Source organism: Orbicella franksi, chromosome 9, assembly GCF_964199315.1.
Source record: "Orbicella franksi chromosome 9, jaOrbFran1.1, whole genome shotgun sequence".
Classification (NCBI taxonomy): Eukaryota; Metazoa; Cnidaria; class Anthozoa; order Scleractinia; family Merulinidae; genus Orbicella; species Orbicella franksi.
The window spans coordinates 1,937,018-1,960,965 of NC_138153.1; the positions used below are offsets into that span (position 1 = coordinate 1,937,018).

Here is a 23,948-nt window from a genome sequence, read left to right on the forward strand (position 1 = left end):
TACCCTATTTATAGCCAAAATGGCCAAAATCGATACCCTATCTATGACTAAAACGGCTGAAAAACCCTACCCTTTGGGGCCGCACATACTTATATAGCCCATATAAGGGAGTACCCCCCGGGTATTTTCTACAAATGGGTGTGGCGTTCCCGGGAGATTTCACGGCACCTTTTTATCGTTGTATGCCTGTCATGACATAACAGGATAAAACAGATCAAGACAACAACCTGTGAATTTGCGTGAAATTGGCAAATTCAATACAAGGGCACGAAAATAATTCTGCCCTAGGACAGTTTCCCATTTGCTTGCTAAATTATTCAGTGAAGTTTCAATTTAAGTTACAAAGGATATAGTTGATAATATGGAATACAAAAAGAAGGAAAGGTCGGTCAAATTTGCCGAGAGGAATGAAGGGAAAAAGAACGCTTGAATTGCAGGTTAGTTTTTAGCGCACAAAGCTGTGAGTTGTATGAGCATATGAGGTTTGAGAAGCGTGCAACGGCAGACTGCATGATCTCGCTGTACAACAAATGTTATGCTGTCATCGAGATTCTACAAATTAGTCTCTTCTCCAAAGTAAGATGAGCTGTTTTAAAATGAAGTTATACCTGTTCTGCTTTTTTTTGAATCACTTTAAACTAACCATGCACTGGAACATTCTATTTGTTTTCAGTCTGTCTCAAAGTCTGGGTGGAAATTTTAATCGGCCTGTAGTTTTAAAAACAAAAAACAAAAATAAATCGAGTCCTTGAATTCCTCTTGGCTGGACAGGAAACACAGGAATTATGTCAAATTAAAAGTTATTTTTTGCCGCGTCTTGTAGAAATCTTGACCAAGCTGCCCCCTGGAAAATTGTAGAGTTCAAAAATGTAATAAGCATATGCCTACAATAAACTGATCTACTTTCAAAAGGCTGGAGCTGCCTCCAATTTGGCACAAGAACGATGGAAATCAGCTTAAATTTCGTGCGAAATTTACAAGCTGTTCTCATCTGTAATCCATTCCAGTACAAGTTCTCAAATGACATAATTAATGAGCTATGATGAGTCACAACGTTGCGGTCGGAAAGCTGCTATAAACGAGAAATAGAATGTTTAAAAAGCGAATAAAGAATGGACGCCCTGCAAGTTCTCCGAGTGAAAATATTTATTGGCTAAGTGACGCCAAATTAATTCAGTCCATCTCCAGTTTGTTTTACCATCGCCTACACGCCTCCATAAGTAAATTGTTATCTTGCTGTTAAATTAAACAAATGTTCTGACATATCCTGATTGGGTGCCATTCGCCCCAAGCCAGTGCGAAAACCTAATCCTCTTGTTCTAGTTCACAAATCGTCAAGCATCATACTCGACAGAGTAAAGATAGTTGGCAAGGAACCATTGACAATCAGACTCGAAACCTTGTGGAGTTTGTCACCGAGGTAATAGTTTATTTAACCATTTTTTTCGTCCGGCGGCATCTGCAGACCCTTGACGGTTTATTAACACTTCATTATTTCCAGCGTCTGAGGCGATTCATGTAATTGGATAACAAAGTGTGACACGTGACCTTCTGAGCTCCGTGAAAGAAAATAAAAAATTGCAGTACTTCAATTCGAGAAGACATTGTCAAACTACCATGTACAACATATGCATAACAAAAACTATGGATCAGTTTAACAACAATGGTCTTGCTTATCCGATGAACCCGTTTCCTGCGCCAGGGAGAGACAAAACTCAAGTTCAGTTCTACAATAACGTGCCAAGCAACGCCGCACATCGCATCACACCTATCCCTTGTTACCGGCCAACACAGCCTCCGGAACAAGTGCCCCTAGATTGGAATATTCCAGTCCTTCCTGAGCTCTCAGCTAGCTATTCCGCACCTCCTCAATCTTTTGTCCAAGACCTGAATTCGATGTTACCATCGTACGGTGCGAGAGTTTATCAAAACGTAACGCGGGCTTCCCAAGGAGAGGATACACTTTGCTTCAAAAACGTCTCAGGTGGGTTTCTCTCACTCCCTCATCTTCTCATCCACTTGCTGGCTAAAGAGATTACATTATTCATGATTCTATCTTTAGCGCATTCGAGCCCGTTTCGAGGTATTCAGCTGCTACATCTCAGCATTTATTATACAAAAATCTTGCAAACTAAGTGAATAAGATCGCCCTTTGCTCCTGTCGTAAAAAATTCGAGTCATCCTGATAGTGCCAAGATAAATATCCAAGCTCATCTTCAACTTTCCAAGCAGTTAGGTTAATAATGGAACATTTTACGCTTTCAGTAGCTACTTTGTTTTTCTTGGTGAGTGTGCAAGTTGAGTTTGCTAGTCGGGCACGTTTACTGACCAGAGGGCGCTAAAAGGCACGAGTTGTCTATTGACGTGAAAAGAAAATTCATTCAGGAACTGCCTTGGTATTTAGTGTTGGTGTGAGTGTTCGGAGACCGGATAATCTTGAAAATACTTGAACATTGATCATTGCCGCTAACATTCAAGTCACCGAGACTTTAATCGCTACTAGGCCGCCCAAGATGCTAAGAATTGGCGGCGTAATCACGAAGAGAAAAAGTAAATATTTGTAACCACATTACTGAGGCACATCTTTGCGTCTGCCTTGCCCGGTTGTCGGTGACAAATTTCGTGAGCGCACATACTTTCAATCAGCAAAACTTGGTTCTGCGCTTGTTTCAACGTTCAACTTTCACTGTCAATACATGTTGTTGACATAGCAAAACAACAAAAAAAGGATCATAATTGGGGGTTTGTTGTAAATCCTATCAGCTTGCGACCCTTCTCGATTTCTGTCATTCAAAAGCTCAAGATTGGGTGTGACGTTTTCACAGAGAACAACGCAAATTCCACGGCACTAACACACTTTGTGCGACAAATTATTACGAGCTCGGTTCTTCAAATCACATGGTAAGAATACTACCATTCGAGAGGCAAACCCTGGTCGTAACTTACGGCAATGTGATATCCACGAGCAGTCGGGAGTCTACTGTTGTCGTAGCGATAGAGACTGAGATCATTTACATAGCCTCCGTACCCACTTCTGTTTATGAAGGTTGGCCTGCTTCAACATGATTTATATGTTTTGGGGATTGATTTATGTTCGCTAAACGGTATGTATTTAATGTAAGGGATATAATGGCAAATATGATTAGACGAAGGGAACTCGTTAGCGCAGTCGATAGAGCAACTAACGACCACAAATCCTTCCGTGGAATTACCAAGCTTCTAAGATCTCCTCCCATGTTCTTTTGTACGAGAAGTTATGTTGTAAATTAAACTAAATAGAAGTAATTTCCTGCCCTAGGAGAGGAGAGAGTTGTGGCTTAATTCTATTGGGAGAAAAACAGTTAGGTTTATTTGAAGAAACGAGATTCGCGGGACATACTTGTGGTGAAAAACAAAATGGAAGACGAACTTGTTTCGCATGGACCTGAAATCAGCGCGGTTTTAGTTTACCCCAGGAAGTATTTAATAATGGCAGCCCAGAACAATGTAGAGCATTTAAACGCTCTCTAGCGAAGAGAGAAGCTTTTTAATTAAATTGATTAATCTGGCAAGATAGGGATGAAGTAGGCAGACTTTTGTTCAGCTTTCGTTGGTCGCGAGTTATTTGTGCGTTGTCTGGGCTGGGAGGACAAGGTAACAGATGTGAATAGATAATCGTAAGTATGAAGCAGAGTTTCTTTAATTTAGTCGTGGTATTTTAATCCTAGGTTGATTTACGATCCGTCAGACAGTTATCCGAACGGATATGCTTTGTCAGGCAATTTCCATGGACAATTTTAGTCACCTTCCATTAGTCATTTTACATTTCAAGTCCTTAGTAAATTGTCGTCTCACTAGTGCTATATTCATGGTCTTTCACGTTCATAAGTTGTTCACTTTCATATATTCGCATCATTTGAGGTAAAACTTGTCGAAAAACCAACAATAGTAAAGTCTTTTTGTATTGATTTTTTTTTCCTTTAGAGGACAGACCGAGAGGTCGTGGTAGAGACTCGTGGAGCTCCGCGACAGTTCGCTCTCGAGCAAGGACAGCCTACACAACAAGACAACAAGTTGAACTGGAAAAGGAGTTTCTCTTCAGCAGATACATTACCAGGGCGCGCAGAATAGAGCTGGCCAAATCCTTAAGTCTCTCGGAAAAGCACATCAAGATCTGGTTTCAAAACCGAAGAATGAAAATGAAGAAGAACGAAACAACATTTGAAAGCAGTAAAACAAGCCCCGACGAAATACGAAGACTGTACAGTATGGCGGATGAATGAGTAATGTTTTAATTACGTTGAAGGTTTTTTTTTTTTTATCGTTTGTCTATGCTGTACATTTTGATAGTGTATACTGAAGATGTATAGTTATTTGTTGCAGTCCATACGAATGCAATCATATATAAAATATTGGTATTTATACTACCGTATAAACTTAAATTACGTTCGTTGAATTTAACTTATCTCTAAAAACGACAAGTTACGACAATTTTTCTATTTCGGACACACACACAGTTAGAGGTTAGATTTTCCTGAATGTAGAGCACATGGTTTCGACGATTCAGTGAATTCAATTTTTCGATACTCAGTGCATTTTAAATGTAAAATCCCAAGTTCGCACGAACAAGTATTTCATACGTAGCTTTGAGGGAATCAATCAACTATGTTAGCTAGCGCTGAACTTCACAGCAGGACAGGGAAATTGTTTTAAAGAGTATAGTCTCTCCTTGCAAGTACGTCACAGGTTGTCAATACTATCACTTCGAATCAACGTTTCGCGATCGATCTTTAGAAGTATTTTGTGTGGGGGGGGGGTTTTATTTTGGCATTTGAGATCTGTTCAATACAGGAACATCGATTAGACATTCCAGTAAACTTAGCTTCAATTAATTTTTAATGTGGAAACATTTCGACAAATAAAAATTAATTGAATCGTTGAAGTCCCTCTCTACGACTAGTTTGAAATTTCCTCGCAAAAGGCAATCGTATTCATCATTCTTCTCAGTTGGGGAAAAGGCATATACGTAGTATTATTAGTATCTATACTGAGGGCAGTGAAATTCTTACATTTTTATTACCATCGGTTGAAATACTTTGTTATGTATTGCAAAATTTTCTCTTCCTTGGAGATTTGTATGTTAATAAAAACGTATTTGAGTCATTCATTCAATTGAATCACACGATCTCATTTTTAACGCGACCGAAAAATTTAAACCACAATAGTTTGAAATGACCTTAGTGATATCTACTCACCTAAGGAATGATTCTACGGTTTTCAAATTTTTCGGAAAGTATTGCGATCTGCGCTGCGACAACCAATCCTTCAATTTAGTACTGTTTACTTCTATCACATTTATTTCTAATATCAAAGCATAAATTCTTTTTACTTATCACTAATTGCGATGTATTGACTTGGATGTCACTTCTGAGAATCTGGGGGTTATATCAACTGACAAGATAAATCGTCCAGGCTCCATTAGCGGGGAAGGGGGGATAAATCTGAGTATACCACATCCTTTTCATTTTAATTTTGGCCTAAGTATCCTGTACCCCGTCAATTCCAATTGCAAAAAATAACGATTTCCCACCCGATATCCCATTTTATCTGACATGAATATCCCGTATCCCATCAATTGTTCCCCAAATATCCCGTATCCCGTTAATTTTTTGACCTAAATATCCCGTATCCCGTCAATTCCAATGGCAAAAAGTAACGATTTCCCCACCCGATATCCCACTTTATCTGCATGATATAAATATTCCATGTCCCATTAATTTTCCCCAAATATCCCGTATCCCGTTAATTTTTTGGTCTAAATATCCTGTATCCCGTCAATTCCAGTTGCAAAAAGTAACGATTTCGCCACCCGATATCCCTTTTTATCTGACTTTGATATTGGAAATAAATGTAATAGAAGTAAACTGTGAAAGTAAAAGCACTGTACATTAAGTTTGGAGGAAAGCTAAAATTCCTGAAAAAGTCTAATGGCCTACCCTCAAGTGTACTAGAAGAAATATATTTCAAAAGGATTGTCCCAAGCATCCCTTATTGCATCGCTATTTGGGGATCCTGCTCACCATCTACCTTTAAAGTATTGGAACATTTACACTTAAAAGCTGCCAAACTAATCCATAAACTGCCCAGCGAAACTCCTGATTCTGACGTACTTGACCTTGTTAAATGGAAACCTTTAGGCTATATTTACAAGCGTAGGGTCGCTTCTATAATGTATCAGGTTTTCCACAATAGTTTACCTGATCAACTCACAGCCCTATTCGAAATACGCAACACCGACAATAATTATAACATAAGGCGTATTAATGACTTCTCGAATGTACGGTACAATAGTAACCTTGGCAGAAATAGTGTAAGGTACAGGGGACCCATAATTTGGAATTTAATACCTAAAGCCATCAAGGATGCTTCCTCCCTACAGCTTTTTAAACAAAAACTTAGACAGGCCTCAAGGATACTAGAACAAATTCAATTTGAAAAAGACGCCTGTCAGATAACATCAAAACAAACGAACTTTCTGTATTTTTAAATTTTTGTTAATTTTTGTAAATTAAGTACTAAGTTTTTGCTATAGTTTTTTAATTAAGTTTCTGGCAGGTCCCCACTAGCCTTTAGGTTGCCTCAAACCAACCTGCCTCAACAAAAAGTATATGTATGTATGCGTGTATGTCTGTATGTACATAAATATCCCATGCTCCAAACACTTTTATTACTTATAAATAGCTTCGTTTTCAGTAAATTCTTTTATTGTTCCTCAGTGTGGGGGAACACATCTAAACGTAATCTACACAAACTACAGTTGGTGCAGAACTTTGCAGCCAGAGTTGTATTAGTGTTAAGGAAGTTTGACCATATCTCTCAGGGTCGGAGATCTCTTGGATGGTTAGATGTTACAGAGAAAGTTTTATTTAATGATCTAGTTTTAGCATTCAGATGTGTAAATGGTCTAGCTCCAGATTATTTAGTTAAATATTTTGTTAAACGTTCAGCAGTCCACAATAGACCCTTTTCATAAATGGCTGCCAATTATAAATTCTTTTGTAAGTATTAAAATTAGCCTGACAAACCTCGTTTTTGAGTTGATAATTCAAAAGAATTTCTACTCCCAAACGAGTTTAGTGAGGCTAATTTAAATGCATACAAAAGAATTTTAAATTGGCAGCCGTTTATGAAAAGGGTCTATAGGAACACAAGGGGATGTAATAGTTTTGTGGTTCTCCGATGTAGGCTGTCAACAGGACAAAGGGCGTTTTACTATCGGGGTCCAAGGGAATGGGATGGGCTAGCAGAGAATATTAAGAATATGAAAGAAATTAACAGTTTTAAGAAGACTCTTTTTAAAATATGTTTTATAAGAAATAATTGAATTTTTAATTTAAATTGTTATTGTAAATAAGTTTTTTTAATTTCTAGTATTTTTTAATAGTTAGTTTATTGTGACTGAAAAGCCCTGTTAAAGGGAGTTCCAATAAAGTATGTATGTATGTATGTATGTATGTATGTACGTATGTAATTTTCCCCCAGATGTCCCGTATCCCGTTGACTTTTTGACCTAAATATCCCGTATCCCGAAAAACCCCAAATAGCGCGTCATCATCTATTTGATGATTTTCTATGTTCTGAACTGAATGATCCGTTTTTACATTGTATTAATAAACAGGGGGGAAATTGTATACATCATCACCTGTATAGAGAAAATTGTTGTATTTTTTTTATACATTCGACGCGAAGGTCCCAAATGCCGATACTGTTATCAATTTTTAATAAATGCGAAACGTACTTTTTAGAATAATGTTGTCAACTATATAAATGGATTATGAACAAAGCACGAAAAGAAACGAAAAGCAATATTTTTCCCCATATGTCACACCGAAACTGTTATGAGGATTTTTCTTACTAATTGTTTGCCTTACCACAACCCGTATTCATTAAACTGGTTTCAATTTTGGAAACACTAATGTCGTCAACAGCATAGGGCTTACCCCTCAATTTCCGACCAATACAACTTAGTCTCATCATGGACTGGTTTGTGCACCAGAAGGGAGAATTTCCAGTTATCCACTCTTTGCCGTCAGAAGTTATCTTCCGGCCTGACCTGTTGGCTGACTTTGTGTTGATATTGCGACGAGAAAATGGATAGTGAAAAACAGATTTTTATCTAAGAATGTTTGCACCCTTCTATAACAGAACTGTTTATTTTGTTTTGTTCCTCTCTAGCGAGCTACGCTTCAGATTTTGACCTTCTGACAAATGTCGTTCTCAGCTTATCCCTTCTTGGTGGGTGTACGACCTGTTGAATCAAATTCCTAAAACGATTGTAAATGTCCACGTACTATTAGTATTCTTCGTAAACAAAATAATACCCTCCTATGTTACAGACAAAGCAAAAATTTGATATTCGGCAGGGAACGCTAAAATATTCAGCAGGGCCGTGAAAAAAATCCATCTAGATCTAACAGAGTGACTTTCAATACTCAAAAATTGTTGAAGCCTTCTCCAACGAAACAAATATATGTAAAGAATCATATAATTCCGCCTAGACTTGCTTCCGGTAGTCACAAGTGTGGTCTTACCTACTTCCAGCTATCCTCTCAGAATTCTTCGTAAATCATTTAGACACTTTGATATCGGGTTTGAAAGCATTTCTCCCATTCAACCAGTTAAGGACGTTAAGTTCAAGGTTGAAAATAAATTACCAGAGAATACTAAGCGATACGCCATCACTGAAACTCGGTTTAAATTAAAATAAGCGCTCTGCGTCTATTTTTTTTCAGGAAAAAATTTGACAACCCTATAATACATTTTCTTGAATGCTAAAGGAAAAGCTTAGCGGTTCCCCTAAGTATATTTCAACTCCCTTGGAAAATAATGAAATTGGCTTATCAGAGCTCAAATCAAACAAGATTAGTCAGGGCCTGAGAAAAAAACAATCGGTTACACTTGGACTTGAAGAGATCCGGAATTGAGTGTTGTTATAAAAGCTTAAAATACCAGACGTGATCTAGAAATCGAAGACTCTCACTTTAGTTTTGGTTTGTACCTGCCTGTGTGAGACGGACTGAAAACATGCTTCACTGCGAAACCAGTTGTTTCTTGTTATTTTTGGTCTGATTATCTTTTGGGCGAGCTCTCAACTTACCCCAAAAAACATACCATCAGAAACAACCCTAAATGACGCCACTTAAGCTTTGCAAGCCTTATCATTACAAAGGTTGGCTCCGGGGTTGGCTCATCGACATCTCTGACAATGGCAATCAATATCTGTCACACTTACATATCCGCTCGCCACATTCAGACGTGTCGTCGCTAAAAATAACTCTTCACATCAGTGGGCCCGCGATGAAACATGGGATCAGTTCAGGATTCTCGTATTTCCCCATGTTACCTGTGCTACACTTACTAGTATTTCGCAAGCATTTCTTTTTACTTTTTATTGCTGTGACAGGTTGCTTGGGAAATTACTCGGGTCCCGCCCCCCGTCAAAAAAAAAAAAAAAAAAAAAAAAAAAAGAGAGGTGGGAGCGATTTTGTTTATAGGGGTGGGAAATGAATCAGCCCTCCTAAGCATAAGGCTTGTAATTCTTTTGCTTGTTAGCTATTGTTTTGTGGTTAGGCGTATTGTTTCTGTTGTCTGTTCTGCTGTCCTCTAAAAGGGTATCAAGTCATTCATGTGAGACCTTACGAGAGCTCAAGTAAAACAATTAAAATTATGCGTTGGAATACAATGTTTATCACCGCTGTTTGTTTTCTTAATCAAGCTACGATGGCTTAAGAAGAGGAGTTTTCTTACAAGAGCTACTAACCTACCCGTCCCTCAACTCTCCAGCATCAGTTTTTTTAAGTTTTATACGGTGATGATCTTGCATATTTTTTTAAACTTAATTACAAAAGATTTTTCAGAGTTTTTTGGGTGATTCAGTGTTAAACGCGAGTACTGGCCATTGACACCCGAGTGACTTCCTGGGTGATTCTGCGGACGGACTTGAAATGGTGGCGAAATAGTGATCTTATAATCGAGCCTGTGCGGTTTGGTTCTTTGTTCTGAAAAAGTTTTTAATCTAACGAACTGTTTGTTCACTGCTTCACAAATAATATAGCGCTTTTAACTTTGTGATTATTGCTCATTTGGTCTCTTGCCCTTTCAATAATTTTTATTCGAGATAAATACGACTATAAGTGCAATGGTCCTTTTACGAGTGTTACGAGAGATAGTCATCTTTATTTCTTCGTTTGAATACCTTTATTTAGGGTCGGTTTCACTGATGAGTTCTTGGTTACAAGTGACTATTATTCCCTTATGCTTCTCAACAAAACAAGAAAAAAAAGTCAAATAGTGCTCTCTACACTTCTTTCCTCTCTCTTTCTTCTCAATTCCGTGGTCTTAATGTCAGCTATACAACTTTCCTGAAGCTGAAAAGGTGAACTTTTCCTACACAGGAACTTACATGTAAAGGAAAATGAGAAGTCTGTACGCTAGATAATGGTCTACAGTATAACTCAGGTTCTTGACTAGCGAAGCTCGCATAAGCGCGAGCTCAACGTTAAGAAACTGATCCCTGTGTCCTCCCTTGCATAGGGAGGCCCGTGCTTACAACTAGGGCTTGGGTCGCTAGTCGCTAAAACTCTGTGTTGCCAGTCCGATCATTTTGTGGTAGGAAATTAGATTTCTGTTGACTTTGGAACAGCGCAGTCATCTGTAATCATAAAGCTAGTTTTAAGTTACAGTGAAGGTGTTCTGAACCTGCTGCTAGAATAACGCCTTCGAGTAAGAGATGAATTCTAGGTCGTAATGGAGTGAAAGGTACAGTTTTAGTATCAAGTATTTCCTGTATTGGCTTGGTACATGTAAGTGAAATAAGATATCGAGACACTACTGGCTACAACCTCGTTTATGGCAATAATCCTTTCCAGTTCATCATCAAGCATCACGTGCCTTGATCATGTAAGGTAGAAGCTCAACTCCTGCTCAACTACGCTCAACTCACTTCCGCCGGAACCAAACCCAGACAAAATAGGGCGGAAAAGTCCCATGATCAAGACGTAAGCTGGCTAAGTGAAACTCTAGTTCGGTTTTTCAAGTGAATTTCAACGATCTCTGCAAATTCATCTCTACCAAGAAGCCTGTAAGCCAGTGGCATAAGCTGTAAAATGACCGTCTGAAAACGCTCGCTTCCAAAACAGAACAGATCCAGGCCCAGCTCAAGCCCCATGCCGTAATCGCATTCATCGTTAGCAAACTGTACCAAGGTCATGATTTCTTGAAGATCGTCCGAACCTTGCTCTTTTTCTTTTTCATCTTTACCTTCTGTTATGCGTTTAAGAATTTTCTTCAGTTCACCTGACAACAAAACAGTGAGTGTAGACGTTAATGTAAACTGCAAAGAGTGACGTAAAATAAAAGCGATTTATAACAGCCAATCACAACAAACGGGAACAACACGATGAACCAATGAAAACGCAAAATACAAACAATTGACGGCAAGCGCGGGAAAACGAGCTTGACAAGTCGCGATTGGTTTTGGTTTTGTATCTGATTGGTTGAGCGGCCGGCGCGGTTTCTTAATCCAATCACAGAGCGTAGAGAAACAATTAAAAAAGCAATTTCGGATTCCCTTTGACACTCAATTGAAAACCGCCCTAATGCATACGCTAAAAGCAAAAATAAATGATGAATAATGGTTTGATTTGGTAGAACTGTACTCAACAAATGACAGCAACATTTTTGTTGTTGGCAGCCGTCTGTCTGCGCCGTGATTTAGTCAGTGGTTGAGTTGCAGCACCTGCTGTAGCTGTATTAACAAACTGATCAAAAAGTTTTCAGTTGAGAAAATGATTTCAACAAGGAATTCCTTTTCAAGTTGCTCTTCATAAAATTTTTCTACCGGAAATTGAGCGAAATTTTCTGGATTTATTAGTTTTCAACAAACACCTTATAACAGGGTCCTCCTTGGTAATTCAGCGAAGGGGTTAGACCCTACATTTTATCAAATTACGGTACTTTCCTCTGAATTTAATAAGAACTTGTCAAACTGAACAACTACATCTGGTAACCCATCCTAGTCTTAGAAGACTAAACGTAACTGATCCACCAGTCATCTCTTCATGTGACAAGTAACAAAGATAAGGGACAGCTGACAGATTCTCCCTCTCATTACTCTCTAAATCGTACAGATTCCAAATTTCTCAGAAATGACTTGCACTGAGTTGGGAAAATCTGCGGCTCCATTTCATAATTCTAGGTTAAGAAAAGTATTCCCATGATCAACGCATGGGGGGGGGGGGGGAGTTATTGTGAAGAACAGCCCCAGATAAAACTTTTGGCTGTCTGTCAGCCTACTGTCAGCCGTTTGTTGGCTGCCTGCCAGTTAATTATCCACTGACAGTTGTCTGACAGACGGCCAACAAGAAACCTTGGGTACCATAGGTACTATTCAAAATTATCCACTCACCATCAGTCACAGTAAGTGGACGATACCCAACGTCATTTGCATCCACAGGAACAACTATTCCAGCTTTGTGAAAAGTCTTGCTGACAACTTTCTTGTTTCTGGCTTTGATGCATGCTGTTGTGGTGTCAAGGTTGTATTTCAGTTCTTTTGCTTTGGACAGAAGTGAGGCTTGAAGAGTCTTCAGTGACTTCTATTTGGGTTTACCACCAGGGGTCTTCATGAAATCATCAAGAAATTTGCTAAACCGTTGAAAATGTTGTACAAATGAGACATCACATACAAGTGTAAACATGTAATAAATCAACAAGAGGACGCAGCCCGGGCGGGGGGGGGGGGGGGGAACTCCCATATAAAAATGACGGGGATGCTTGTCGTACCTTTCAATACAGTTTGGTACCTCTAAGGGTGTTTCGCCCCAAAAGGTCCACAGCGGGAGTTTTTGTGGTACCTTTTAGGCTATCGAGACAAAAAAATAGAACAGGAGATAATGCGTTATGTAAGAATTGGTATCCCTCAGGGGAGAGAAAAATTTCAAGCCACGCCCACAAAACAGGATCTTGATACCTCTCAGGGGTTCTTTCCAAAATTTCTGGCGAGCACCCCTGTCTTTTTTATATGGGAGACCCCCCCCCCCCCCCACCCAGGGAACACAGCCACCTGACTGCAGCTTAGGTCAGTGGCCCAATGGCTTGTCCATTGCACCCAGGATTACGGATTGAGTGATGTAGGATTGAGCCATATCCTGATTGCACAAGTGGCATGGCTGTGGTCTAAGAAGAATGACAAGGAGCCCAAAGGTTTCTAACCATGAAATCCTGGGTGCCCAGAACTTCAGCTTAAATGAAAAAAAGTAGGTTTTTCAGTCACCCAAAGGAAAAAGTTAAGAGGCCTGTGTTACTCAAGCGCTTCTAGAGCACAACCCTGAATGGTGCCATTGTGCCATTGTGCAGTTCTGTTAACCCCATTTTACCTACCTTACTCCAGCAAAGAGGTTTTCACCAAGTACTGTGAACTCACAAGTCTTTTTAGCCTGGTTAGATGCCACAAACACAGGAGAACTTTTGGGGTCATCCCTGTTGAACAAGAAGAGCTTATTATTCCTTTAAATCCCTGAAGTGATCCACATCTTACATACATGTATCTCCTTACCATATTGATACATTGTCAAGCAGCAAGGTTATGAAAATAAAGAAAATCATCAGCCAGAAATATTTTAAAATTTTCAGTTTCCCCTCACCTATAGTAGCCCAAGTGGAAGCCTGTGTTGTCATCACCTTTTATCACAGTCAGAAATTCTGGAGGATCATAATAATATCTCCAATGCAGGTGATAAGAAGTGATATCTGCCTCATTTATGTCATCAAACAGTCCTGACAACAGGTCATATGGACCAACCAGCTTTAAGCCAAGGGAGTCACTCAAGGCCTCTTAAGTAATGAACAAAGAAAGAAGATAGTTTGTTTACAATGAATAGCAATCATTTTTGTTTCAAACCAATGCCAAGCAGCTTCCTCTATGGGAAATTCACATTTCCAAATCCATATTTTGACAAAAATGTTGAAAATACACTAAATATGAATGACTGTTTTAAACACCTTTCTGGGAAGACATGAGCCCAGGACAGATCAAACCCTGGCTAAAATTCCAAGTTCAAAAAAATTCTGGTAAAACTGTTGTGTATTTGCCTGGCAGTGGACAGCAATCTCTCTTGCCAATTGATAAACAAGTTTGCACAGTATGATGGGATTTGGCTTAACATTTTGATTGAAATACTGGCCCCTCATTAAACAGATGCAAGCAAAACAAAACAAATTATACTTCAGACTTACCACCAGGATTTTCACTCTTTAATGTTTTACAAAATTCCCAAAAGTCAAAGAAGTCTTGAGGAAGTTCAACTTTGAATGCTTGTTTCAGTTTCTCCTTCACATCCTTGGTTTTAATATCAGCTTTACCTGCAAAAGCATGGGATATAAGCCTAACGTGAAATAAGCCCTTGCTGGCTAATATTATTATTTCCATGCATTCAGCACATACCTCCCATAAACAAAACTAGTAGATATCCCCGATCATTTGTACTAAAGGCATCCGCAGTCGAGTGTCGATCGATACCCCCGATCGATACCTTGATCAACACTCAATTGATACTTGATCGATACTTGATCAATACTCCATGGACACTCCATCAACAACTCAGTTGATACTCAATCGATACTCCATAGACATCTCGGTTGACAGTCGCTCAAGAGTCGACTACTATTTGATCAATACATATGAGTCTGTCGACAGTCGGCCAACTATTGGCTGACTGTTGATCAAGCGTTGATCGAGTGTCCACCGAGTATCGATCGGGATGTCGACTGAGGGTATCACTCGACACTCTGAATGAGATGCTAATAAGTGGCCGGGTATTCTGGAGTTTAGCTACAGAAACTGCAAAATAAATCCCCAATTTTTTATATCTTTGCCCAAAATTCTTCATTCCTACGACTTTGAAATTTTTCCAAACGTTTTCCCTAGACTATGGCAACCCAGAAATGGGAATTATCAATTATCTTCTTAAGTAAGCTTCTACAAGCTTATAACTCAACGAAATCAATCATTTGTCGCTGAGAACATTACATGGAACACTTGCAAATTAGCTAAGAACCTTTTCTAAAGATTACGTATTTGTCTCACCCGTTCGCTTAGCTGTATGTTGTTTTCTTTCACTTTCTTCCTTCCGATGATCTAAGTCCTGTTTGTCCGTTTTTCTTCGCTTCTTAGCTGGGCAGCGAACATCGTCCGCCATGTTGAGCAAAATAACAAAACAATTTGGCGGGAAATAAATTTATCATTCGTTCCCAGGCATGCCGGGGTCGGTCTATTGTCCCCAACTTTCTTTGACATTAAGGAGAAAATTTCTCTTGATTTTATCATTGAAAAGACTTCTTTTGTTTCTTTCTATTTTATTTTTTTTTTAGCGGGGGGTGGGGGAGCTTATTTTCGGAGGCTCTAGGTAATAGGTCTCCAGGCCCAGGAGCTCCGCAGAGAATTCCTTTTTTTTGTGATGTAGAAGAAAGAGAGGAAATTAAAATTTTGTTTCGCAGAACAATATATTCCCGAAACTTATTGTAGATTTGGGCAAAGGAACGGGGCAATTCTGGGAATGGAGCCTTTTACCGATATCACGCAGGTTTCAGTCTGTTGTTTTCCGTCCTCACTACGCAGAAGAAATTTGGAAACGCAACAATAACCGATCATTAAGTAAGACTTGGACAGAGAAATCACATGATTATACATACATACGTTTATTCCACGTCCCCAAGGGGCTTTTCAGTGAAATGTGTAACAAAGCAACAATAAAATTAATTCTATGTGAATAAAATTTAAAATGCACTTAAAAATTCAAATCTAATAGAAGCGAAAGAATTAGAAGATTTAAAGTATTATCGCAAACTCGTGAAAATATGGGACCCAAACGTAGCAATTTCTCCTGAGAAATGTGAGTCAAGGGACAAGCCATGCCTCTGGAGAGGGTGGTAAAGGGGGGGGTATAAATCACATTTCACGGAAAATAAAGCAGCCCTTTCACAATTCACGAAAAATACAACATTGGCATTTCACGCTTCATGGAAAATAAAAGAGAACGTTTTGGAAAAACACGGTTCACGGCGACTATGGAAATCACGATTCACGAGGAAAAAATTAGCCATTTCACATTTCACGGGAAAAAAACGGCCGATCACGAATCACGAAAATACCCTTTACCACCCTCTCTGGAACACATTAGGCGGATCTGGGGTCCCATGTTTCATGAGTGCGTAACAGATTCGACCAGATTCTTAACTTCGCCTATTTACTAAATTGTTTTTGTTTGAATGAAAACTTAGGAAAAGCGTGACATCGGTAAAAAGGTCCATTTTGGCGGAATTATGCCCACTGTTCAAAAGTTTAAGATCGCACTGGCTGTGCATTGGACCCGGGGCATTGGACAATATAGTTTCCATCTTGAAAAGGAAGTGGCTGAGATTTTACGCCGAAATATTCTCAGAGCGCGGGTAGTAAACAAATGAAAATCAAAACTTTCCGACCATTGAAGTGTAACTAAATAAATGCTGACTTCAAAACAGACTTGAAAAGATTTTTATAATTGTTGTAAACTACTGAATCAGAGTAATTCGTTTATGACGAAAATGACATAAATGCAAATATTTCAGATGTAGCTGGTTTTGATTACCTATCGGTGAGCTTTTGTTTGAAGAATACGAAGTTTATTTTCGGAAGTTTAGGCCCCGTCCACACTTGTGACTTGAAAAAGCAACAATCACCGGTCATTTTCGATTTGTGTTTTATGATTATCGTGGCGTTAAGTTACTCTTTTTTTTTTTTCGAAAAGTTGCGTCTTAAAAATATTTTCCGTTCACACAAAAACGCAAAGCCGGCGTTTTTAATTCCTCCGGTTTGAAGAGCGTTTTCGAAAAGCTCCGTTTTCGTGACGGATTAGTGTGGACGGTAGGCCTAACCGGGTAAATAAAGCTGCGTTTTCAAATTTCTCCGGCGTTGTGTGCACGGGGTCTTAGATGCACGGCCAGCAAAGGAAAACAACAAGAAGGAAGAGGTCTGAAGATTAAAACCTTAGTAAGATGTAACTAAATTACAGAGCAATAAGGCCCAGGATCATTTTCTCTCCACTTTATTAATACCAACACAAAAACCAAGCTGTACTTACTAACTACAAGCCATGACCTGCTGACAACTTAACCAGTTTAGAAATTAAATCCAGTAAAAAATAAATTAACAAAAGGAACTATCCTTTTTTTCTGGTGCCTGCACCGATTATACACATGCCAGCATGTGCGAATCAGCAATTTAGAGACTGAAAAGAAAAGATCAAATATTTATAGAAAAGAGTGAAAATGAACCCCAGTCTGCTTCACAGCCATTGATTGAATTGCCACGCAATTCTTCTGAGTGTTGCGTGACAAGTAATTATGAACTGTTTAGGAGGCTGTGGTTGAACCTCTGAAAGGAACAAATTGAAAATAAGGAAAAAACAATGTAATAAAATACCCTGGCTTAAGGAGAAATTAGCTAGGGTAGCACACATATTCTAAATTTCATGAAAATCTTAGAGTAATAAAAATGTCTTCACAGTAAGAAGCTAATAAAGATTAAGAGTGATTGTGTTTTTGAGAGAGCTTTGAAAAATTCAAAGAACCCTAAGGATGCCCCACGACATAACCCTATACAGCAATGTGGATAATTACTTGAGAAAAACAAAATACTTAAATAAATACATAGTTTCTCTTAAAGGAGCTCAGTCGTGGCATTTGGAGTTATTTTGGCCATATACAAAATTACCTTTAAATTGAAGGAAACCCGAAAATAGTAGTTAATTAAGATAGAAAAACACTACAGAGATAATAATAAACCATAAAGGAACAAGGATGATTGAGGATGGGAAATTAACAAACGAGGAACTAGGAAAATTTAGGCTCAACTTTTCAAGTTGTAAAAATCGTGATGTAGCTCCTTCAAGAACTAAGCCTGTTCACCTTACATACAATAGTCTGACTTATCACACACTGAAGAAGAGAGCAGAAGACCCTAGACTGTTTGGTAAGACAGAACTTACTGCACCCTGCTAACTTCAAAGCAACAAAGAAAACATGTATATATATACAAGAACTTTCTCATTGTCAATGTCAACTCAACACTTTAAGCTTAAAATCTGTTAGGTAAATCTGTCGGGGAAATTTGATTACATAAACCAAGAAAACAACCCAGTGTGAGATTATGTTCCCAAATTCTCATTACCTATGTATTAGCTGGCATTTGAACATCATAGGGTCTAAAGGGCTTAAATAAAGGAAATAAGATCAAAAAAAATAAACTTCTTAGCACAGTAAACCCTATTTTGTGAAAGACAAAAGAACTGCAAATACTATAATACAATTTATCAACAGTACAATCAAACCTAAATTTAGTATTTTCAAAAGATCCCAAAACATCGATGTGCCTAAGCTGCCATCAGGGAAGACCATATTTAAAGTTAAACCACATTTCCCATTTATCCCAAAAATAATGTTGTATATTATTATTTACAAAACAATAAGACCTGACTTTTAAAAAACATGGAAACCTAATTTGCCCACTTGCGCAATTTTTTTCCATCAAACAAATCGGCAAAACAATTTCCACTCAACTCTAAATAATTAAGTTAATATCTTACATAAAAATTATATGTTCATTTCATCTAAACATTAACAGTACTCAGTTGCTATAATCTGAACTGTGAAATCCCCAGTGTTTAATGCTGTTATCTTGTTGGCTGGTTGCCACTGATTATAGTGGGTGATAGTGTAAAATCTGTATGCAAGTTGGATATGGCAGAACAAACTCCATCTCTCTTCAAGTTTTCAAACTTCAATAACTTTCTCTAGAGCTTGTCACCACAACAATTTTGATTCTTAGACGAAAATAGGAACTAAATGCATTTTACAAAGACCGAAATCATCAAATGTTTTTCATATAAAAATAAAGTCATTTAGAGGTCATACAATCTATCAGAAAAGGGACCAAGTTAGCTTCAGGCTTTCCTGGAGCCTAAACTAAAATGCACATGTAACAGAACATATCACAGGACTTTGATATGATATCATGAATTTGCAATTTACAAGATACAAGAGTGTACGTCACTGGCATGCATTCCATTTTTTCAATACAAATTATCTCAAGAAATATACAATAATAGAATTCCTATACACAATCCTGGCTGCAATGTCTTGTAACATCAATCAGGTCGTAAAATTTGTTCCTTTGGTAAGAATTCAACCAGCAGAACCTAAACACATGAGACAAAAAATACCAGTAATTGTTACTAACTAACAACAGTAACAGTGTTATTGATACATGTACAGTCAACTCTCATTATGGCAGACACCCCTGGGACAGTCATTTGGCGTCCATAATAGCGAGAGCCTGCAAATATAGTCGACTTGCAATAACTTGAACCTTCAAGGGAAATTGAAAGATATTGGGGGTTCAAGTTATCGGGAATTGAGAACAAGTAAACGGAAATAAGGAAAAATCTGTGTTTAATGTTTTTGTATTCATGCAGTGTACATTTGAATCAAATTTAATTACAGAATAGAGAAGTCGAGTGAAAATAAAACAATACATCTCTAAATTACTGTATAAATGGGAACGTAGCCTAATGTGAAAAATATAACAAAGAAAGCAGCAGGGAGACGTCCAGGAACTGTGAACTGTAGAGGTATTTTAAAGAGAGCAATGTTGGGCTACTGGTACAAAGCTACTGGTACAAAGGTCATGCTCATAGTTCGAGTTATCAAGGGTAAAATTATATAGAAAATGACCTGAAGGGAAACGAAAATTGCTTGAGTTATCAAGGTTTCGAGATACCAAGGGAAAAATTACAGTAAATGTATGACCGAAATCCAGGGGAAATCGATTTTGGTTCAAGTTAGCATGAGGCTCAATTTAGCAAGGGTTCGAGTTATCAGGAGTCGACTGTATATAGCAAGGTGTGATGAAAAAGGTCCAATTCTTAGTTGCAAAGCATCACCTTTGATGTATACTGCTATATATACTCTTTTTAAGATTTCCAGTTTCTTCTCGTTTGTAAACACATTTACCTCGATACATAATCATATAATAGAGGCTAAAATAACTTCTTAGCCCAGAAACATTAGACATGGGGTTTGCTTCTACTAGTGGACACAAACTAGCCTGAAAGAAATGTCTGTCATTGTACAAGTATACCCAACTCCACCTCTGATCCACACTGATTGGTGGCTCATCACGTCATAATGTTAGAGAGAGGCTACTATACACAATCAAATACTTACATATTCCATCATGTTAGTGGAATTAATGCATCGTTGTTTGTGTAAGCGCCAGTGAAGCCCAAGCTAAAAAGGGAAAGTAATTAAAAAAGTTTTAATGTACTTGTATATAAACAATAGCCTCCATCTGGCAAGAAAATATGCTTGCATATTTGTCTGCAGACATTATCTGTTCTGAGAAGCGAACAGTTTGTGAGCTTTTATTGAAACTGTGAGCATTGAGGAACAGATAATGTCCAACGAGAACTATCCAAGCATATTTTCACACTAACTGGAGGCTATTGTGTTTATTATCCTTCAAATATTTTTCGTAAAATGTGCAGTTTTGAAAACTGGGGAATGACACTCACGTATTCCCCAGTTTCAGCTGGGGCATATTCAGTCATGTGATATGTTTAGACCAATCATGTGCGAGCAAAAATATTTGATAGACTATATAGACATGTATTGGTATAATTTCACTGTGGAAGAAAACAGAGTCAAAACAATGTAATGAGTGATGTAACAATCCACCAGAACATAAACTTTAGCAGGTCAACACAAATCTTATTTCGCAAACATACACATAAGAAAATTGAGATTCTGTCTGGGGATTATAATGAGGCCTCAAAGTATTATTAAACAGAATTTTCATCAGTTATTCCATGGAAGCAACTCCATTTTCGTATTCTTCGAGACTTTACCCTGTACAATTATTCAGAAAGCATTACTGGAGAGATTTCAGTGTCTATGGTGAATAGTCAATTGTTATAAGTATGCGAGACTGAATTTTGCATACAGTACATATTTTAAATATTAATAGTATATAGTTATTTATCAGGAATGGGCAGTCATTTCACATAGATACTTAATACAGTGACATACCTTATGATAAAGGTGACAATTTTCAGCATCTAACACTTTGTTTATTGAATGTCTTGTCTGTGATAAAAGTAAGAAAATAATTCAACCACACACCCCCATAGGAACATACAGTAGAAGCAAGTCCAAGTGGGGGGTTGCTATGCATGTGCACAAGAGATGGGCTATCTTGAAAAAATGGTCTATCTTTTATTATCCATTTTAATGTTACTCAGTGGTATAGTCATTCATTGAGGTTTCCTTTAATTTGAAAGTAACTGTAATGTTGTAATGTATCGTAATGCGCTTTTGATGACTGTATGTTAAAAAGCGCAATATAAGTAAATAAATTATTACTAAAGTAATTTTGAAAATCGGAAAACTGAATCAAGATAATGTGAACATAAATTATGCTCCTTTGATAGTGTGATTGCAACTCATCAAAGATAAAGATAAAAAATGATGCCTGTTTTAACACAGCTAGTGGGTTAGATTATCCATTAACATGAAAAAAATTGATAATTTTTTTCAGAGAAAAATCTGTTCTGACCTAAAACAAAATCATTATGGGAAAAAGAAAAAAGGAGTCAGACTTGTAAAAAGCAATTGTGAGAATTTAACTTATGTTCCCGGCAATCCAATGTGTTGGTTGCAATGGACAGACGCGCATCACTTTGTGTTGTGTTGTTGACATAGAAAGGTTGATGTTCAGCCTACTTACTCTTTTATTGAGACAAACCACGGGCCACATGGACATTCCCAGTGTGCAACAGCAGCAGATACAACCACAGAGTAACCAGCGAACATTAACAGGCATTGTTTTACTAAGCACTCTATTGACTCGTGTCACAGTTGCTTTGTACTCCTCAGGTGCTACCTGCAAAGATCAAATTTTGACCATCCATTTAACAACCTTCACCTTCATCTATCTCTTTAGAGACTACTGTAGGTGTCACGTAAGGCCTCATCTATTTGACCACAGAAAACATTTTCTAGTTTCTTCTTAAATTCAGCCCTACTTTTCCATGTTTGACTTATCAGGAAATAGCCTTTCTTATCATGGTTTCATTTTCAGACCAGGCCTCTAAAATAAATACCCATTTTCAGACCTTGCCATTTTTACAACTTAAATGGTAGATCACACTTTTTCAATCACATCAGATGCTAAATTTTAAGTTACCTCTTTCTTTTACTGTGTTTAAGATGAAAAGAGTTACATGTGGATGTTGACATTCTAGTGTGGTTCATACCCTTACATGGGATGCTTAACTCCATACCAGGAGGCAAAAAAAATACCTCATACCAGATCAAAATCAAAAAAAATACCTGTTCCGAAGGTATAAAAATACCTTACTATTTGAAATAATACCTTATTCGAAGGCAAAATCTGTTACCAACTTTCAGACCTACAAGCCAAACCCTTAACTGCAGTGAGTAGCCTCCTTCCCACTGTTAAACTAATTACACCCAACTACATGTATTTCAATTAATAACTTGTATCAATGCTCTTGTGAAATCATTTAATATGTTATACTACTTATGTATAACACAGCAACAACAAAATTGAACAGACTAAACTAAATACCTTTAAAATAACTAAGTCATTTTGGATGCTGAACTTTTCAAGTAAAATAGCATTGTGTAAGAGTACATTTTCATTGTCAAACCTAGGCTAAGGACAGACAAGGAATCTGAGTGAGGACACAATATTTTCTCTGAGTATTGTTTACAAATGCCTGTACTTGCCGGTGGCCAGTTTATCAAAGGAATTAAACGAAATTATAATATACATTGAACTTCCTGAGGAACGATGTGTGAGAAAAACCTTCCTGAGACAATAAAGTCAGTAGAAACGGTATATAGTGTCTAACTGCTTTACAAGACGGAAGATCACGACTTCGCACGCCACGACATCGTAATTATGAACAAAGATAAGGTGAAAGACGCCATGAGAAAAATGATTGAAGGATATGAGGTAATAAAAATGCTTTCAGCCAGGTACGTTGATGCTGACTTTGTTCTTGAGCATTTCTATCAGCAAACAACGACAAGCCAACGTATTAAAAGGCAAAAACAATAATACAGATACTATATTTAAGGTAGCTATTAAATTCCCTTGTAAAACGACCACGCTTGTTATGAACACATGTCCACTCGAACGATCGAAACAACAGAACGTACCTTTGCACTAAGGCCTTGCTGAAATTCTACATCAAACTTGCTATTAAGTCCAAACCTAAAGGTAACAAGGAAAAACGAAAGGAAAAATCAATTGACCCCTTGTGCTCTAAGATGAAAAGTAATTAGATAGGAGAGAGAAAAGCGGCTTATCAAAGGCCGAAAGTAATGTGAACTTCGAGACAGGACTTGATAAATCATGAACAACTCACACTGTCATATGTCCTACTCCTCGTACAACCACTGGTTCCGGCGTCACCTGACCGTGCTCGTCGGAAACACGCGAACTTCGTTCATCTTCTTGAAGATTTTCGTCAAAAATAGCGTCAAAGTTCGCCATTCACAACTGCGTTTTCGTAAAAAAATATTACCGCTCGCGCTCGAGAAGAGAAAATCGGAAGTGAAGGGATATTTACCACGTCCCGCAAAGGCCACTGGGAGTAAAAGAAGAGAAGAGCTTGGTAACAAGTTTATCAAGTTTATATTTGTTACCAGATCTCTGCGTCCAATTCTCTTCGAGGTAAACTTGTGTGCAGCCGCCCCCTGCCCTCAAAAAAAATCGGGAAAAATCGAGAGGGACGGCTGTGCCCACGCTACTGTTCCCAGGCCAAGGAATTAATATGTATTTTAATAAC

General features: G+C 38.0%; 3 protein-coding genes across 3 annotated transcripts; 1 reads left to right on the forward strand and 2 right to left on the reverse strand.

Annotated features, from left to right (window-relative positions):
• The first annotated feature begins 376 nt into the window (after window positions 1-376).
• LOC145497870 (homeobox protein Hox-D10-like) lies at window positions 377-6,267 on the forward strand. Its single transcript, XM_081477732.1, has 2 exons — window positions 377-1,984; window positions 3,964-6,267. The coding sequence occupies exons 1-2, from the start codon at window positions 1,618-1,620 to the stop codon at window positions 4,260-4,262; spliced, it is 666 nt and encodes a 221-aa protein (XP_081333858.1). The 5' UTR covers window positions 377-1,617; the 3' UTR covers window positions 4,263-6,267.
• A 3,928-nt stretch (window positions 6,268-10,195) lies between these two features.
• On the reverse strand, window positions 10,196-15,614 carry LOC145497541 (histone PARylation factor 1-like). Its single transcript, XM_081477354.1, has 6 exons — window positions 15,125-15,614; window positions 14,275-14,400; window positions 13,683-13,872; window positions 13,420-13,518; window positions 12,446-12,684; window positions 10,196-11,334 (listed from the first exon to the last, which is right to left on the reverse strand). The coding sequence occupies exons 1-5, from the start codon at window positions 15,234-15,236 to the stop codon at window positions 12,636-12,638; spliced, it is 576 nt and encodes a 191-aa protein (XP_081333480.1). The 5' UTR covers window positions 15,237-15,614; the 3' UTR covers window positions 10,196-11,334; window positions 12,446-12,635.
• A 1,484-nt stretch (window positions 15,615-17,098) lies between these two features.
• LOC145497293 (cysteine-rich hydrophobic domain-containing protein 2-like) lies at window positions 17,099-23,914 on the reverse strand. The gene is made up of 6 exons (XM_081477118.1): window positions 23,526-23,914; window positions 23,317-23,371; window positions 21,857-22,012; window positions 21,160-21,216; window positions 20,299-20,361; window positions 17,099-19,271 (listed from the first exon to the last, which is right to left on the reverse strand). The coding sequence occupies exons 1-6, from the start codon at window positions 23,651-23,653 to the stop codon at window positions 19,221-19,223; spliced, it is 510 nt and encodes a 169-aa protein (XP_081333244.1). The 5' UTR covers window positions 23,654-23,914; the 3' UTR covers window positions 17,099-19,220.
• Between the last annotated feature and the right edge of the window lie 34 nt (window positions 23,915-23,948).